This window comes from Vombatus ursinus, unplaced genomic scaffold, assembly GCF_900497805.2.
Source record: "Vombatus ursinus unplaced genomic scaffold, bare-nosed wombat genome assembly UNPS02014802.1, whole genome shotgun sequence".
NCBI classification, from domain to species: domain Eukaryota; kingdom Metazoa; phylum Chordata; class Mammalia; order Diprotodontia; family Vombatidae; genus Vombatus; species Vombatus ursinus.
In genome coordinates, this window is record NW_020954580.1 from 15,713,234 (window position 1) to 15,733,201 (window position 19,968).

At 36.4% G+C, this 19,968-nt stretch overlaps 1 protein-coding gene across 3 annotated transcripts in view; it reads right to left on the reverse strand.

Annotated features, from left to right (window-relative positions):
- MAP2 (microtubule associated protein 2) overlaps nucleotides 1-19,968 on the reverse strand; it is a 376,564-nt gene that overhangs the window by 10,247 nt on the left and 346,349 nt on the right. For all 3 annotated transcript variants that reach the window (XM_027873756.1, XM_027873755.1, XM_027873754.1), the window contains 2 exons: nucleotides 19,237-19,384; nucleotides 13,805-14,145 (listed from right to left, as the gene is read on the reverse strand). In XM_027873756.1, the coding sequence (XP_027729557.1) occupies nucleotides 13,805-14,145; nucleotides 19,237-19,384 (489 nt within the window). The remainder of the gene's footprint in view (nucleotides 1-13,804; nucleotides 14,146-19,236; nucleotides 19,385-19,968) is intronic.

Sequence of the window (19,968 nt, forward strand, 5' to 3'; positions counted from 1 at the left end):
GCTATTTTGTCAATGTATGTTCTGCTTAGGTTGTAATATCATGATGAATATGTTTTCTCATTGAAAAAATGAAAGATCATACTTATTTCCTAAGCCTAGAAGCTTGTTCCATTTTGCTGACATTGTGTTTTCACTTTAGATGCCGCATGTGAAGAAATGAATAGCACAATACATATAGGGTTGCCCTTTTCAGGCTCCTCCAATATACCGGAATAAAGTGTGTTGTTATTTTTTCCATGTAGGACTTCTCATCACACACGACAAGTTCCAGTCTAATGCCTTTCCCTAATCAGCTGACTACTGTGGAATTCTTTCAGTTTCGCTGGAGGAAATGTCTGGCTCTTCAGCGCTATGGACTTCCCAAGGCTTAGTTAACAGCATATTTTGCCAGTGGATGCAGCCTTTCAGAACACAGAAAAGAAAAAAAAAAGATGCCTGGTGAGGATGGTAAGGTCCTATCACAGAACAATTTTCTGATAAGAACTGTCAGTTCCTATTCTCCAGAATCTAAATAGAGAACAGTTTCTCAGGCACTTAGATGTCAATTGTCCTCATGTTTTGAAAAATACATCTTAAGGGAAAAAGCAAGCTGAACAAATTTTTCAAATGTGCATGTTTAAATACCAGGCTAGAAAATATAATAGACCTTTGTGTAACAGAGCAACAGACACTCTGATGTTTGTGAATGGGGGAGCAGGAGATAGGGCATTCATAAGAACATAGGATAAGGGTTCTAGAACTAGAAAGGAATTTTGAAGCCATCTTTTCAAATCTCCTCATTTTATTGATGAGGGAACTATGGCTCACTGAGGTTAAGTGATTTACCCAACTTTACATGGGCAGTAAGTGGCATAGGTAAGATTTGACTCCAAAGTCATCTCTCTTTCCCCAGTACTACAATGTCCTTCCTCCCCAGATAACTGTCAAACAATTTTAACCTATATGTCAATTGTTTCAATTCAGTAGACATTTATGAAGCATCTACTATGGCAAGGCATTGTGCTAAGTTCTGGAGTTGCAAGAATAACACATGGCCCAACCAGGATTGGGGAACCTATGGCCTCGAGGTTCTTCAAGAGCTGACCTTTGAATGAATCCAAACTTCACAGAACAAATCTCCTTAATAAAAAGATTTATTCTGTAAAACTTGGACTCAGTCAAAAGGCTACACCCAAGGACCTAGAAGGCCACATGTGGCCTTCAGGCCACAGGTTCCCCACCCCTGGGCCCTAATCTCTGCTCCCAGAGAGCTTACAGTCTACTAGAAGGAGAAATCCTTATACAGATTAGTATAACACAGAATCAAGTGTTGTCTCTGAGGGGGAGAGGAAGGAGACGAGATTCAGAATGCTCTAGGTAAATCTGAGCAGAGAGGAGTCACAGAAATTGTCAAGGATGAAGTGACTCCTAAGCTAAGTTCTGATACAAAGGAGGGCAGAAATAGGATAGGCAGATATGAAGACACGGAAAGGCATCAGTAATTGACTGACCGAATGACTGAGCCCATACGTCACAGAGCCGTGAGGATAAAATGAGACAATAGGTACCAAGTAAGGCTTTATATATAAATATTAGCTGTTATTGTTGTTGTTGTTATCTTTCCACTTTCTGGTGAAAGGAGAGAGTGAAGAATGAAAGGCCTTTCATCACAAAACTGGATAATTAAAAAAAAGGTTACCTGATTGCAGATTCATTGAATTTAGAGACAAAAGAGACAACAGAAATAATCTAGTCTAAGTTCCTTTTTTACATATGAGGAAACTGAGTCTCAGAGAAGTGATATGACTTCCCCAAAGTTATATAGAGAGTTGAGACAGGATTCAAATTCAGTTCCTTTGGCTACAGATCCAGAGTTCTTTCCACCAAACCATCTTGCCCCATAGTGTCATTCCTCAACTCAAAAACCTTCAATTGCTCTCCTTTTCCTAGTGAACAAAACTAGTACTCCTTGGCTTGGCGTTAAAGCCTCTCTACTATCTGGGCCTAATTTACCTTCTCTGGTTTGTATCCTTAATGCACTAACCAAACAGGAACATTTTCTGTTCCTTTAATATATCTGAAGTTTTCTCACTTTCCTACTTTTTGCTCATGCTATTTCCCTCCATCTGGAGTGCCTTCTTTTCACATCTCCTCCTTTAACAGTCCTGCCCATTCATTTTCCAAAACTCAGCCTAAATGTCACCTTAACTCTCCTTTCCCAATTATCTAAGTAAGAATTAGTTTCCCTTTCCTCTAAACTTCTATAAGATTTTGTGCTATATTTGTAGTATTTATCACATACAATTTTGTAGTGTTGGTGTCTGGGTATAGATATGTTTCCCTGACTAAGGTTCTAATCATAGAACATGCTAAATAAATATTTGTTGAATGAATGAGTGAACAAACAAATGGTGTACTAGAGAAGTTTTTTTTGGGGGGGGGTCAGGAAAGGTTATATGCCAACTAGAAATCTGTACAAACCAGAATTTCTCACGATCCTCCAATATTAATCTTTAGTTTCATCACTGTCATTAATATGCCAATTGTAGTGGTTGGAACGATGGTCAGGGGAATGAAAATAATAGGATCTTGGATTGAGAGTTGTTAGAGACCTTAGGGAGCCCAGTCTTCCATTTTTTTAAATAGATAAAAAATACATTCAACATGTAACTTTCAACTTTTTTTTCCCTTATGGCTTCCTGTATGCTCTCTTTTGGGCATTTTAAAAATACTTAGATATCCTTTTGTTTTCTTTTCTTTTTTCCTCTAAACTACATTCCTGTTGGGTTTTTCCCCCATGAGAGAAAAGGTCGAGTTTAGGTTCCCAGTGCTTTTACGTATAGTGGTGATTTGGGGTAAAAATTAACATCATTTCACTTTCATTTAGTTAATCCTTAGGAAGGAAAGTGAAGGAAGCTACATGGATTCTACATGGATCATTGTGGGTTTATCATAAGTTAAGTGCCATTCTCCCCAAATGCTATGTACAACACATTTTGCTATAGTCTCTGAATCTCTGTAAAATACTCCATATTGGCTCCCATCTTGACAGCTCAGTTGAAATTATGTCACTATGCATCGGTGTTCAATTGTTCATATAGAGAGATGAAGAATCCAGAACGATCTTGCTGCAGGAGGAGAGTGATATGAATAGAAGAGGAGAACTGTACCTACAAGAAAGGACTCCTGTGCATGGAAACTGAGAAAAATGCATGCAACGCTGATGGCTGTCGCTTGAGACAGGATTCCAAGCCAGGTTTTCTGATTCTTGATCTAGTGCTCTAACATGGAAATGGCCACAGATACAAATCTCAGCTACATTTCAAGGGAGAATAATTTACAAAGTCATGGAAAATCAAGTTCAACACTTGGATATCTGTAAACTATTGCTCTTTAGTCTTTTCATTCCTTTACCTTTGACCAAGTGAGGACAACTGGATATTCTCTAACAACTGCTTAGGAATCTACCAGGGAAATGAATTGAAGCTTGACTAGATTTACTCTCCTGGCACTTAGTTATATGTTTTTACTGGGGTTCTTTCCTTTAGCCTCCCAGAATCCTAAAGGCTAGTTCCTCTATGTTGACTTTTTTCAAAAGTAAACATTTAAAAAAATTTTTTTAATGTTTTATTTATTTTTAATTTATGGAATAAAACAAGAATTTCTATAACATAGTATAATAAATAAAGATGATTGCACACAAATCTGCAAATCCATTAGATACAACTTGTTATGCCTCTTAAATATATAATAAAGTTATAATGTAAATTTCCTGTTTTTCTTTTTTTTTCTTTCCCTCTCACTAAGTAATTAATAGACATTTAGTTGACCAGCAGGAGGAACTAGTGACTCGAGTGGCTTCTATGCTACCTGCTAACCTGTATTTAATTTTTCTCCCTATAAAAATTGCAATGTCCTGGGTGCATAGTTTTGCAGCTGTCCCACCCTAGTTACGGTTCTGATCCTATGATGGTTCCTATCTAGGAACAGAACTCTGACACTGGGCTAATCATATCCTGTATCTTTGATTCATTTAGACTTTACTTCTTTCTTTCATTATTTTCCAGGTATGTCAAGAATGAAATCTCCTATAATCATTGGTACAAAAAAAGGTGCTTTTCTTTCTCTTTCTCTTGAATTATCTCTCTGAAGCACATTTTCACGGCTATAGCCTTCATTTTTAATAACTTATTCATTCATATCAGATAAACAACAGAAGTTTATATTGAAACAAAATTCAAACATGAACACATTAGATAGATTTGAAAATGGAAGCTCATAATGTTATTTTTTGAAATTATACCAATAAGAGCCTTGCAGTCAGGTTGAAATTATATATGGACTTACAGTCCTTTTTACCAGCTCTTGTAAAAAAATAAAACAAAACAAAATAATTGCATATTTTATTTTTTTCCCAATGTAAGGCTATAAAATTGCATTGTTCTTCTATTCTAATGCAATCATGTGCTTTGGACAGTAGCTTCTTATTTTCTACCTTTTTTTCCCCCCTCTATGTCTGATCTTCATCTCACTTGTTACAGTTTTGATATCTGGCCACAAGATTTTTATTAGTTCTACCAATGGTGCCTTCAACCTCTTCAAGGTTTTGTAGGGGATTTACAGCAGTGGCTTCAATATTCCTTACTGATGTGCATTTAATTTTTAATGCCTTGTAAATGTCACTGTCTTGAGGCTTAGCATTGGAAGTCCTGCTGTGGTTATGTCTCTGATCCTACAATATTTCCTGTCTAGTGGTGGAGACCACTTTGTTCTACTATGATGTTGCTGGTTTTTAATTACAGGTGGCTTTAGGACTGAGTCTGAATCTGTTTCCCTAGTTCATTCTTCATGAAGCATACTACCGTGCACATGGAAAGATAACGCAATTTTCTTGTTACTGATTTTGACTAGAATAGGTGTATATTCACAAGTGTGTGCCTGGAACTAAATATCTTACTCATAAACAAACAAACAAAAACAAAAACAAAACAAACAAACAAACAAAAAAAACCCCTGAAGTTAAACAAATGAAAGAGCCAGGGAAGGAGAAAGAGAAGGAAGAAGTGATTTAGGTTTTTTTTTTTTTAAGTATTCTTTCTGGTTCTTTAAGGCCTTTGTCAATCTGTTTGAATGACTGATTTTAAGCTCATACATATATGCTTTTACAGTTATCCTAGGTAATGAGTGACCTTATTTCTTCAGGCATACATGGGGAAAAATAATACTGCATGATCATATTAATATCACCCATCATATGAAATAATGATTGTAACTACTTCGAAAGTTCTAGAGTTGGAATCTGGATGATCTAGGTTCTAGCTTTTGATACTAAGTGGCTATGTGATCATAGAAAAGTTATTTAATCTCTTTTGAGTCTCAGCTTCATCACATACAAAGTGGAAATAAAAACACCAGTAAAACTCTAACAGGATTATAAACTTCTCTAGGGCAGGGATTCTGTTACACTTATTTATAATTTCCACACAGTGTAGTACTGCAGTCATTTGATAAAGGATGCTACATAGGTTAATGCAAAGGGCATTGAATTTGGATTCAGAGGGCCTGGGTTCAAATTCTGGTTCCTGTGTGACTTTCTGTAGGTCATTTTAGTTATCTCTGAGCCTCTATCACCTCATCTGTAAAGGAAAGAGTTAGATTAACTGATCTCTATAGTTTCTTCTTGCTCTAAAGCTACGATAATGTGAACAGGATTTTTAGAAATAGTTTCATTTGTTGATTTACCAAGTCTTTCAATTCCCTGAAGAAAAAAAAAGAAGGAATAATGGGAGAAAATGTAATGTAAAGAAAGATTGTTTTTAAAATTGCTTTCAATCAAAGAGAAAATTATCTGATCATTTCCCTACACTACAATGTTGATTATGTCTAGTGTCTCAAGTTTATGCTCAGTTCATGGATATCCTATTAAACAAGTGTCTAATGTCTCAACTCATGAATGCCCTTTACAATTGAAAAATATTCTTGTTTTCTTCTGCAATTGCCTCTTACCCCAGCATACTGAACTATAGTTTTGCTTTGTCTCACTTGGCTGATCTAGTAAACTACACTGACATTCCATTGACTTTATTCCATTAATGCTGCATTTTAAAATTTATTTTAATAGTAAGAGAGCATCTTGTTGCCTTTCATGAGTTCAAATCACCTGGTTCAGATGACCTATACCTCTAGTAATAAAATAGCTGGCAGATGTGATTACTGAGCACCTAAGTGATATTTGAAGGACTGCAGAAAACAGGAGAGGATCTTTAGGGCTGGATAATGGCAAATGTTGCACCAAATTTTTGAAGAGGAATGGGAAAAGAGGCTTCATATTATAGACCAGGAAGTTTTATTTTGATTCCTGGGAAAATTCCAGAGTGGTTCATTATGTCACATGTCACATCAGGATCATTTGAAGAAACTAGGCAGGGGCATGATACTCTTGTTCCAGTTTGACTGCCTGTGGAATTATTTGGCCCTAAAAAGCAACAACAGGGTGGAAATGGATGGAAGTTGCAAGAGGTAAATTTAGGATTGATATTAGGAAAAAGAATTAGAGTAATTCAAAATTGAAATTGGCTCCCCCAATAGGCAGTGGAGTCTCTCTTACTAGAGATCTTTAGGTGGAGGCTGGTGACCATTTGTCCTCTATGTTGAGATTCCTACTGGGTATGGGTTGTACTGATGGCCACTGTGGTCCCTTTCCACACTAAAATTCTGTGTATCTATGAGATCAAACCCATAAATAGACTCATTTGCATAATTTCCCAACTGAGGCAACTAGTCATGGGCAAATATCTGTCCATTAAAACTCACTTTACAAGTAATTTCCAAACATGACAGAGAAAAGGAGATGGAATAAATATCAAGCACCTTCTATGTGCCAGGCACTGTGCTAAGTGCTATACAGATATTATCTCAGTTGTAACCACCTGGTGAGGTAGGTGCTATTTTGATCTCCATTTTACAGCAGAGGAAACTGAGGCAGACAGGTTAAGTGAGTTGCTCAGGGTCACACAACCACTAAATGTCTGAGGCTGGATTTGAGCTCAGGTGCTTTTGATGCCAGGCCCACTGATCTACTCTCTGTGCCACCTAACCTGCCTCTAAGGATTTTGGGATAACAGTTTCATTTGTCTTTTATATATTATAATGCTCTCCTATCCTTGTCAAAACTCTTTACCTCTTTTAACTAGGTCTCATAAATCAGTCTAAGTTATGGAAAAAAACAAGGCCTCAACTCTCTTTTATAAACACCCATTTCCATGAAAATGTAACATAAAAGAAAAATAGAAGCACTGTGTTGAATTTGTGTGCACCTCTTGCCTGAATATCTTAATACTGCTGGCTTATGGAGCCAGGCTTAACTTTCTTAAAGGCTGTGGATCTCTACAGAAACAATTGCCTTTCATCCAGATGTTCATATTTTGCCTAGTAGATAACTTGACTACACATTAGTGATTGTGTAATTATTGAATTTAACAAAGACACACTTACTTTACAAGATCACTTGGGCTCTGTTAATTAATCTAAAACATCTGCACGAGGCTGAGATTATATATTTTCATTTTTTTCATTCTAACTGATGAGTTTTAACTTTCTAACTTTAACATTCTAACTTATTTCACCTTGAAGGATTACATTTATGACTTCCTGCAAAGCTCCATGTATCTTAAGCTATTTCATCTATTCCATTAATCACAGAGTTATCTCATTGAACGTTGCCATTTCTTCAAGAGGAAAAAAAAAATCACATGAACAGTGTGGTATAGGAGAAAAAAACCTACTGTCAGCTAATTCTGTCTGTCCATTGCTAAAACTTTTGTATATGAGAAAATCTCAGTGGGATTCAGCTTGAACAAAAATGAAGCTCTTTACTTAAGGATGGCATTATGAGTCCAAGACACTTTTATATTGTCTTTGAGAACTGAATGTTTCCATCTCTATTAATTGCTAGGGAACAGATGATTAACTTTTCTTAGCTATTTGTATGTTTATCTGATTATAGGCTGCATCTCCTTGGTGATACCTATATCCTGGAGGAAATCATTAATTTAGCAAAGTGTGTATTGAGAACATATGATTCTCTAGGCACTAGACTAGATGCTGTGGAGCATATAAGGAGAGAGAAATCATGATACTTCCCTGCAATTGTGAGGCTACCAGGGGAGTAATCAGACTGTCCACCTGAACAGCTCATCCTCACTTCCTGTCTTTTCCTGATGACATCTTTCTCCTCTCTCAATTACTCTTCAAGGATTCCATATTACTGGTTATATTTTACAGGCTGATTATGCCATGTTTCCCTCCACCACTTTCTTCGATGCTAATTTTCAGTTTTTTAGAGATTGTTGTGTTCCATGTCTCATAGAAACACAATGCCAGTAAAATATTGACATTAAAAAATTAGGCCTTAATTTACAAGAGATTTGCAATTTGTTGAAGGAAATCCAGCCCCTTCTCCTTTTTCTGTTTAATTATTGGTTCAAAGGGTCCATTGGTGCTGTCTGTCAGGATCAGGAACTGTTTCCATATGACAGGTTGAAAGGGTTTGAATGAGGGTCTTTGTGGCAGAAACGGAAAAGAAAGGGTCCTTCAATGATACACTAAGCACATAACTACAGAAGACCCCCCACATCTATAGCCCTAGTATGACCTAGGCAATTCTCCCTTCCACCTAGATACTCCACGAGTACTTGAAATTCCACATATTTAAAACTGATCCCATCTTTTCTTTCTACCCTCCAGTCCTACCTACCTAGCTGGATTCTCTGCCTTGCAACTCAATAACAACAGCTACATGCTAGGTGCTGTTTTAAGCACATTTATAAATATCACCTCATTTGATCCTCACAATAAAGCTGTGAGGTAGGTGCTACTATTATCCCTATTTTATAGTTGAGAAAACTGAGGTAAACAGAGGTTAAGTGACCTTAAAGTCACACAGCTAAGAATTATCTCAAGCCAGATTTGAACTCAGGTCTTTCTAAACTCTATCAGCTGTGCTTCCTAGCTGCCTCCATCATACTGGAAACCTATCCAGCTTGGTTGACCCTGCCAGGACATATATTCCTTGATTTAGGCTCAAGAACCTCAAATCACCCTCACGCCTAAATGAAATATCAAAGTATAATTTTAATGAAGGCTGTCTAAACAAACAATACTCAAATGAACTAAAGGCCATTGTCCCATTCTTCAGGATATGTTTTGTTGAAAATTTATACTTCAATCTAATCTTGCATACTAAAGGTTTTGTCTCACTGCTCTTTCCATGTCTTATCTTCACAAGCCTGCTTGCATTATGATTTAGAATTACATTTTTAGCTATCCCTCTATATTTTTCCTCTATCCTTATTTCTCTCTGTTCTGACACTTTGATCTCCTATGGAAATATTATCTTAGTTATGTTCATGGACTACCATGAAAAATATTTTTCTTTCTTTTATATCACTTCTACAATAATGGTTCTTCATTGCTTTCATGAAAGTTGAGAATATCAAAGATATACAATGCTTTTCATCAACATTCTCCTCCATTTCTCTTTCCCCTGAAAACCATTCCAAGAAAACATAACCAGCGTATTGGAAAGTCTGGATTCTGTTCTTCTTCCCCTCTCGGGGAGGTACTTTTATTCATGGGATAATCAGAGCACATACCTAAAGGAAGTCTTTCCTTTTATCTTGGCAGTTATGATGTACCCAGTAAGGACAAAAGTCAAATGCCTCCTGGCTAGCATAGCAAGAAAGGGAACCTCATCTTATTCTCCTCAACTCTAAAATCCCAATGGTCAGGGAAGCTTCTAGAAAACTTAAGAGATAAAACATGTTTTTCCCTTGAAGGGATCATCCCATCTCAATATATATCACATCCTCAACTTTCTTCCTTTTCTTTTTCCACAAGTTATATAAATTTTATAGGTAATTGTCTAAGGGGTCTGACAGCTAAATTCTGCCATCTGTTTCTTGATAAATTCAGTGAGCAAACATCTCCTGTTAGGTCAATGGAGATTCATTATAATGCTAATGCTTTGGATTGGCTCTTTCTTTCCCCAGGTCAGTTGGAAGCTGGGACTAGACATTATTACAGGTTAACATTTGCCTTGAATGAAAGGAGAGATTGTCTCTAAATGACATGCTAGGATTGCATAGTTATAGTTTTACCATAATTTCTGTCATCTTTCTTGACCAGATTTGCTAAGATTTTTAAAAATTATGATAATCTCTAATACAGTTCCATTTCAGTCCCTGTGCATAAAATGCTTTGCAGTGTTGTTAGGTATCATATAACTTATTAGAAAGAGCAGATGCTGAAATATTCGCAATCAGAGAAGACAAAGAAAAAGATGGAATCAAATAAACAAAAAAGTACATTTCTGATAGAAGTTGGAAGATAACCAACAAAAATGATAGAGAAACACCCCATCATTCTCTTTTATCTACACACTTCAGGAGCATTTTGGAAAAACAACAACAACAACAGCAACAACAATGACAACCTATTTTAAAATTTCCAAGTCAAATTCTACTAGAAATTGGTGCCCCAAATATCATACCATCTTTTTAGTTCTCGTGACATTTCTTATGCATATTACACACACTTATCTTGGGATCATAAGCAAAAACAGATTCTGCCAAATCTTAACACTTTCCAGAAACATGGAACCTGCTTAGAAAAATGACAGGAATTGGAAAGAATGATGAAAACTTAAAATCACTGATGCTTTCCTAACAAAAAGTCACTCAAATTAAAATTTTACTTTTGATCAAATAATGTAAAAGAGCTCAAGCTACTGTCAGAAATTAGTTATACATTAATATAAAAATAATCAGAAATTTGAATATTTTCTAATATTTGAGCATGTGCTTTTGACTGACAAAGAGCTAACTGTCATGATGGCAAGAATTTTAGGACATTTTCAATACTTACTGGTTTTGATCTAGTGGAAATCAGAATTGATTATGCTAAAATCAAATACACTAGTGAATTCTGGTTTAATAGTATTTTTAAGTGCTCATTTTCTTTTCTATTCATTATTTTATGAAAATAAGTTTGATCTGAATTTACTTGAAGAATTTTTTTGTCATATCTTAGTTACAAACAGGGATTCTTAACTTCTTTTTATGTTATGGACTCCATTTAAAAGTAATGTTTTTAAATACACAAAATAAATGCCTAGAATTTCAAAGGAAATCAGTTATATTGAAGTACAGTTATCAAAAACAAGTTCAAGGACCCAAGGTTATGAACTCCTAGTTAGAATAATATTATAAATCAATCAATTAGTAAGTACTTACTAAATGTTCATTTATTCATTCGATCTGTCATTCTTTCATTCATTTATCAAGAGTTTACTATATGCCTAGCACTGTGCTTGGAGTTACAGGGTCCAAGAGATGTATAAATGACAGTCCTATTAGATTGTGAGTTTCTCAAGGGCAGGGATTGTCTTTGGCTTTCTTTGTATTCCAGCACTTTGCACAGATCTTAGCACATAGTAGGTGCTTAATAATTGCTTATAGACTAATTGACTTTGGATACCTTAAATTATCAAAGTAAACTTTAAGATTATTTAATAATCACCCTGAACATTCCCAAGAAAACACACAAATCTGTTTCAACACTCCTAGGGTGCATATATATGCATAATATATTTAGTAGGCTATTTTTTCTTTGCATCTTTGCATTCATCTTTACATCTGAATTTTCTGATACAGGACCACAAGAAGATATAGGGACAGCAAAAGAGTCTGTCCTTAGAAAAAAGAATAATATCAAACCCTTAGATCAATAGGGTATATTTAAAGACAAGCAGTCTCTTCAGGTCCTGAGGAATCAGTGATTATGGACACCAGTAAGTCATGGCTGAAGGTCTGGGAGGCAGAGTGTAAGGAAGAAAGAGAAATATCATGGGAGACAAGAAAAGTGACTTATATATATCTGTGGAATTTTCTCATGTTTAAGAGACATCATGGCAAGTGAAACAGGTACTCAGCTTGAAGTTAGGAAGGCTTAGCTGCTCTGACACTTGCTAGGACCCTAGCAAGGTATTTAACCTCCATATGCTTTATCTAGGATTTATCTACCAAATCATTTGGCAGATCTGCAAAGGAGAAGGGAAATTTCAATAGGACAATTCCTCACATTGATGAAATCACAGAACTTCATATATTTACACATTTGTGGACTGTATTTTTTTCACCTATCTCTCTCATTCTCATTTTCTCCTGGTTCTGATGGGTGAGCTTTTGCCTTATCTTTCTAGGGCTCAGGCCTCTAGGATACTTCCTGGCAGTTTCTTCCCTATGCCCCTATACCTTTTCTGTCTTGCCCCTTTCAGCACTGCTTTATGTGTTGTCCATTCCCTGTTAGAAGGCAAATTCCTTGAGGGGAGGGACTGACTGTCTTGCTTACTTGTATTACATTCTCAGCACTTAGCACACCACCTGGCACATACATAGTAAGCAATAAATGTACTCTCTCTCTCTCTCTCTCTCTCTCTCTCTCTCTCTCTCTCTCTCTCACCCTCTCACCCCTTTCCCATTTTCCACTGCTTTCTTTGGGAACCCTAATCAAATAAATACTTCATACTTCCTTTGCCATTACAAAGGGCATACCAGTCAACTCCCTAATGGCTCTGTTCACCATTCCTGTGACTTCCCAAACCAAAGTACTGCTCCCTTAGCCATGCTTTTTTATATGTTTTCTCCTTCATTAGAAAGTAATCTCCTCCAGGGTAGGGACTGTTCACTTTTGTTTTTGTTTTTTCAGAGTTTAACACACAGTGCTTAGTACAAAGTGTTTCATAAGCGCTTCATTCATTCATTTGAATATTCTTCTTTCTTTTTGCCACCAGATCTGTAATATCCATGGGGAAGAGTCAGAATCAGAGGACTAGGACATACTTTTATAACACTGAGTAACACTTGCATTATTCCTTCTTCTGGGAGAAAAATTGGCCAAGTGAGTTTTTTCCCCCAGCATGTAGTACATATGCTAACGTGAAAGAACTAAGCCAACTTAGAATCCCTTGGAAACTCAGTAGAAAAAATACTGACAGCTTAGAAGCTGCAGACCTTCTGGTTAGAGATTAACGGCATGACTTTGTCAACATCATGATGAAGTAAACACAAACCACAATGGAGGAATAGAAACTGGAACTCTATCCTATAGAAATAGTGCACGGCTAGTCTTTTGTTCTCAACATAGTAAGGCTGTATTTACAGAGTTGAGGCCAAGTCAATTAAACAGAGAACCTGGAGAACAACAATGTAATACTAGAGCGTACAAGTAGCAAATTCATTGTTGGGGTGGGAAAGAGCTGGAGAAAAAGGAGGGAGGTAAAAACAGTAACGATCAGAACTGGCCAAGTGAATGAGAGATAAGTAGCTAAAATAACACCACTACCAACAAAAACCAACTCAAATTGATATTAGGCATTTAATTCAGGTTTTCTACACAGCAGTGAAAATTATTCAGCCTTTTCCAACAGATTCAGCCAAGAAGAATCTCCTACAGGCAGCCAGCTTGCACGAATGATTCCAATGGGAAATTCAACACTTTTTTGTACAGTAACAGCAACAAGAGCAAAAATTATTCATCTAATTTTCATACTCATATTTATTTCAAGGCTAGCAATTCCAGGCAGGCTTCAAACTCTAAGGCTAAAAGAATCTTCAATCTATAATCATCTTTCTTTCTTTTTCATCTTCCCTTCTTTTCCCTCTTCTTTTCTTTTCTACTTTCAAATTATGATATAGTGAAATATCACCCAAATTTCCCAAGAATAGTTTGGTTAAGGTAAAGAATTACATATTAATTTGGTTCTTACCTGTCCACCTTTAGGTTGATATCTGATGTTGTCTGTGGATCCAATTTTAGACCTTACGTTCTTCAGGTCAGGCAGCGGTTGGTTAATAAGCCGTAGTTGTTTAGGGGTGGCTGGAGACTTTGGAGGAGTGCGTATAATGGCAACTTTTTTCTCAGTGGGCACCAGGATGCCAGATTTGGGAGTTCCCGGTGTGTGTGGGGTTCTAGGGTAGCTAGGGGTACCAGGAGTACCTGGGGTACGGGAGGAATAGCTGGGTGGTGTACCAGGAGTGATGGCAGTGGAGCCTGGAGTAGTGGGAGTTGAAGTACCACTTTTTCCTGTTCTGCGAATTGGCTCTGACCCTAGAAGGAAGAAGCAACAGCAAACAGAATTTAGTTTTCACAGGTGGATTTGTTCTTTTAGGTCAAGATAGTTACTTTAGCAACTGGGTGTGGTGGCACGTATCTATAATCCCAGCTACCAAGGAAGCTGAAGCTGGTGGATTTTTTGAGCTTGGGAGTACTGAGCTACAGTGGGCTAAGCTAACCATAGTAAGTGTTCATCAGTCTTCATAGTAAGCACAGCACCAATGTGGTAAGTTCCCGGGAGTGGGAGGCCAGGTTGTTTAAGGAATGGTGAACTGACCCAGGTAAGAAATGAAGCAAATCAAAGCTTCCATGGTAATTGAGAGTGGGAGAAAAGGAGAGGAGAGGGGAGAGGAAATGAAAGGAGAGGAGAAGAGTGGAGAAAAGAAGAGATGAGATGAGAGAAAAGAAGAGAGAAGAGAAGAGAGGTGAAGAAGACCTGGATTGAACCATGGCTCTGGTACTTGGTGACTTTAGGCAACTGTTCAAGGCCAAGTCTGATTCTGTTCTGGTTAGGAATTAGAATGAAATGAGATCATCCAGCACTTCAGCAAAAGGGAGGTTTACTAATAGTGGAAGGGAAGGAATGCTCTGCAAAAATACAGCACTGGTTCACCCAGACAGCTCCCTCATCTCCATAAGGAGATGCTTTTGGTAAGAAGGGTATGGGACATTCATCAAGTCTTACTCTGACTCCTTGTAAACTTGCCTTTTTATGTCTTAAGTGATCAGGAAACCATATCACTGTTTGGAGTCCTAGGCCCCTTTACCAATCAAACCTCAGCTCTGCCTTTTATAAAAATACCCACCAGAAACCATGGCAGACACTGCTCCTACCACAGTAAATTACTTGTAAGATGAAAGGTTTGGACTAGAAAACTTCTAAAGTTTCTTATACCTTTAAGGCCATGATTGTATGATCCTTTAAAAATCCACCAGTTTGAGTAAAATATAAGGCCACAAACAAGATTTAGGGGATCTAAGAACAAAACAACTTCTGCTCTAAAAGTCCAGTTACTCACAGACTCAAAACTCATACTACATTTCATTTCCTAGGGTTTAAAAATATTCCAACTTGCCATAATAGTATGAAGGATGTGAAAAAAATAGGACTTTTTTTCATTATACAGCTAGAGAAATTGAATATTATGGGAAATGATTTGTCTAAGACACCAGAGGAAATTCAGAGAGAAACAACTGGGAGCTGATATCATCATCATTTTGACTATCCAGCAATCCTTACAGGCATGAATAGTGCTTTCACTAACTATCTAAAGTAAATTTGCTACTCTCTAGGTTTTTACTCTAAACTTAACTTTAAGTTGCTACTTTCTAGCTTCCTTGCTCTCTACTTAAACATACAAATCTCATTTGAAATGAGCTGAATAACAGGTGCATGCAGCCTTGTTTTGTAGTACCCTCTTCCAACAGAGGACATTTTAAGAATTATTCTGTTTTTCCTCTCAATCTTTTCTTTTCCAGGTTGACTATTCTAGGTGGATCCAGGGTTAGGAAGACCTGACCTTTCAGTCACTAGGTGTGTGATTGTGAGCAAGTTACTTAAACTCTGTCTGCCTTGGTTTCTTCATCTGCAAAATAGGGACAATAGTAACACCTACCTCCCAGGGTTGTGAGGCTCAATTAACATATATATATTTGCAAAGCACTTTGCGAACCTTAAAGAGCTATATAAATACTAGCTATTATTGTTGCAAGTTTCTGTGAAGGAGTGCAAATTCAATTTTTTGAAAAGCTTTCCAAATATATTGCATTTCAAAGCTGTTTATATAGTTATACCTCAATAGGCCTTTTAGATTTTTCAATAAATTAATTCAATCACTGGGTTCTTCAGAATGTCATATCACATTATTTATCTCTTTTCCAAAGGAGTTCTCTCAAATTATCCTCCTCCCACCCCTACCCAAACTTGAGATTCTTGACTCTTGAGTAGGTAAAGAAACTAAGAACCTTCAAAAACTTGTTTAAGACTACATAGATGGAGGGAAAACCTTCCCCTTCTGGGAAATTCTGAATTCCTATAAACCTCCAGTCACAACAATCGCCCAGTATGAATGTGGAGAAAGCCTAATTAAAGGCAGGCTATCCTCTCAGCTAGGGGGCAGCTCCTACTGAAATGATTTTTAGCCTCAGGGAAAGCTAACTAATTCTATAATCATTGTGAACCTTGTGGAAAACTGCCTTATGCTTCAAGACAGTTAAAAATCTGAGACAAAACCATGAGCACCATATTTACAGATGATGGAATACTGAAATCTCAAGGTCTTTCTTAACCATTTCTTTGGTACTGAACTCATAATAGCTTTTGCAGGAGTAATTAAGGCTTTGTCTGTCAAAGTATAAATCCATTACCTCCACCGGGTACATACTCTGAGGTTACAAGGGCTAAATTCACACTCTTTGGGCTGTAAAAAAAAATCTAACCACATACTTTTACAGACAGAGTTGTTGATAAACTCTTCATGTCAATGCGTTTGCTTTCTCTCTGGCTAGCTCTCCCGTGAAATAATTCCCTTCTCTGTTTTTCAAATAGCTTTACAAAATGTCAGCTATTTTCTTGTCTGCAATGAGAGAGAGGATAATATAAAAAAAATAGGCAAAATGCTCCGTGGTCCAACTGTTATTGTGCCTACTAGGTATTACTGTTTTCTGACAAAAGTATATCATTTTCCTTCAGATTACAGATTCATAGGTTTTAAGCTGGAAGGGACTTTAGCTGTCCAGATGTTCAGTAATTTTCACTAATAGTGTCAAAATGCTACTATACTGAAAACCTAATAAGGATGAATTTCATAAAAAATTGAGATAAAAAAGCAAATGATATAAAAAGAACGTATTTTAACTAGTTCAGAATGAATTAGTTTAAAGGGATGAGATGGAGTCACTACAAACTTAGTTCCATTACCTGTTATTGTTTGGGTGGGTGCCTGTAAATGTAATTATTAACATATCCTTGAAACCCTTTGTGGATTGATTCCAGTTTTCTCAAAGGCTGCCTATCTCCTGGTCAGTTCTTCCTCAATTTTTCTATAAATAATTGAGGTGGACGGTTGTGCAAAGAGGTGTTCTAACTTGAAAATCCCACCCTGGAATGAGGAATCAAAGTATATTAAATATCAGAACATACTATGCTATTCATTTCTAAAGGGTTCTGAATTGTCATTTTGAAGATTTATAATCTTTAGGTAATATAACAGAGTAATATCCTAAAGCTACTTTGATGCAATAAATATTGATAAGAATTATAACTGTGGGGACAGCTAGGGGCTACTTAACTGAGCCAAGTTAGAAAATTGTGCAGTTAGTATCTTAATAGCAATATGCACAATTGTATTAGCAATATGCACATGCTTCTATACTAGGTGCGTGCCCCTGGGCAGAGTACTGAAGCCCTCTTAGCCTCAGTTTCCCCATCTATGGGATGATAATAGCATCCAATTTGCAGAGTTATTGTGAGGATCCATTGGGATAATATGTAAAGTGCTTTGCAAATCTTCAAGTGCTATATAATTAGCTATTATTATTGTTGCTTTCCAAATTTATTCCTTCTTTTGAATTTGCATTATCATATGAAAATATTAAACCACAGATGATATATTCTTCTTTTGTGAGGAAAAAAATTACCCCATTCACATCTACACAATGATACCATCACTAAATTTTGAACCAAATGGATGTTTTGCATTCAATGACAGTAAGAACCTACTTGAGGGGGAAAAATATCAGCATTCTGACTCCATTGAGCATTGAGATGGTACTTGGGTAGCACCATTTATTTGCTCAAATCACTCAAAACACTGAGATAGAAGCAGCTTCATCTCTTTTTCAAATTTTTGAAAGACAAATTCATTTAGACAAGACACAAAGAGCATCTCCCTAAAGCAAAAACAAAACAAAACAAAACAAAAATGAGCCACAAGAACCTATAAGCTCCTCTACATGCAGGGGGAAAAAAAAGTAAAGTAATGCTTGAGGGAAGAGAGCTTGCTCAATAACCAGTAAAAAACCAATTAAGCTCATGCATTAGAGCGAAGTCAAACCCAATTCTTCTTGACTAGATTTGCCCATCCTAACTAACCATGTTGGATGATCAACATTCTTTAAAAACAAAAATTACTTGAATTGGTTGTGATTAGGGCTATTATTTTGATCAGTAGCTAAAAAAGGAGGTTGATTTGGTTGTTTAGATAAACACATAATTCCACAGCCCAAAAAAATCTACAGCATTTGTAAGTTTATTTAGTGCTTGAATAGATAAACTTCAAGTTTATTAATTTCAATATACCAGGTGATGAAAAGCACTACTCTGATCATTATTTCAATAGTAACAATACTAGCCTTTTCATTTATATTCTACTTCTTGTTCCTTATTGAATATTCTGAATTTTGTGGATTTTGAATGACAGAAATACTCTTGAATAACATGTGTTAAGAACAATAATTTGGAAATTGGCAGGCTTAGGATACAATTCCTCCAGAAACTTGGTTTTATTCTATACACAACTCTGTAAGGGAAGCTGACTTAGACACGTAAGATAAAAGTAATTATTGTTGGTTGTAGATTTTTGGTCACAATTTAGGAAATAGGGCAATCTTGGCTAGATATGCTTCTATGTATTTTAGGTTCTTGAAAGGACTGTTGAATCATTAATGTATGCCATGGCAAATGTGGAAATAATCAAAGTTAGTGATATTTTAAAGGAAAATATGCCATTGTACCAGTGTAGAAATAGGAGTGGCAGCTAAATTATATTACCTCTTCCTTTTATAACAAACAGATATTCTCTACTCTAAAGAGTCCCAAATATGTCATTGCCTTTTGATCAGGGCTAAGAAGATGGGTAGTTTCACTTTATGCATGAGAAATATAACTTTCAGAATAGTTAGGGGGACTGCCCATAGTCACAAAGTGAATCTATTATACCCTGCTTAGAAATCTTGTTAAAGAGTATCCAGTTCTAATTAAGGTTCTTCATAAACAATTCTGAAAAAGCAAGTAATAAGTTTACTATATATCCACTGGAGACATTTCCATTAAAATAAAAGAAAAACAGATATAAGCATACATACTAGTGGTTCGTCGTACTGAAGCAGACATAGAAGTGTTGAGGGAGAAAGAATTCTCATCTCTGTCTCCTGATACCCCTCTTCGAGTAGGAAGGATGGAGGAAGGCCTGGGCAGAGAGGAGCGCTTTTCAGGGCTCTTGCTCACACCATCCTAGTCAAAAATAAAAAACAAAATCAAATGTACCGTTGGAGAGACTTATCATTCATTCATTCCTTAGTCACTCATTGTGTCTACTATAAAGAAAGCATCGTATTAGACTTCGGATATACAAACACCAAAACAAAATGATTGATTCTCTCAGGGAGTTCATATTGCATTGGAGGTCAGTTGGTTAAAATGTACACAGGTAATTAAAGAAAATACAAGGCAATCTCTGGCACCAGAAATTGATGGCCCCAGTATCAATTAGGGTAGATTAGACTAGGCTTCTTATAGAAGTTGGCACTTGAGGGATGCGTTGTAAGTATGGAGGATAATTTTTGGTGCAGCCATCAAGAACTAGAGGAAGTTTCTGCTCCTCTCCATGCCCCTACTTTCTTAAGGCAGTATATGTCATAATAGAAAGGTTAATTATTGACCTGGTAATTTTGTGAAACTTTTTTGTTTTCAAAAATAGTGAACTTTTACCACGATTGACCAACTTTGATACAACCCAGTTGTTTTTGTATATTGCATATAATTTTCTAGCAATTAGAATAGCACATATATTAGGTTTCCATTTTTTCATTGCCTAT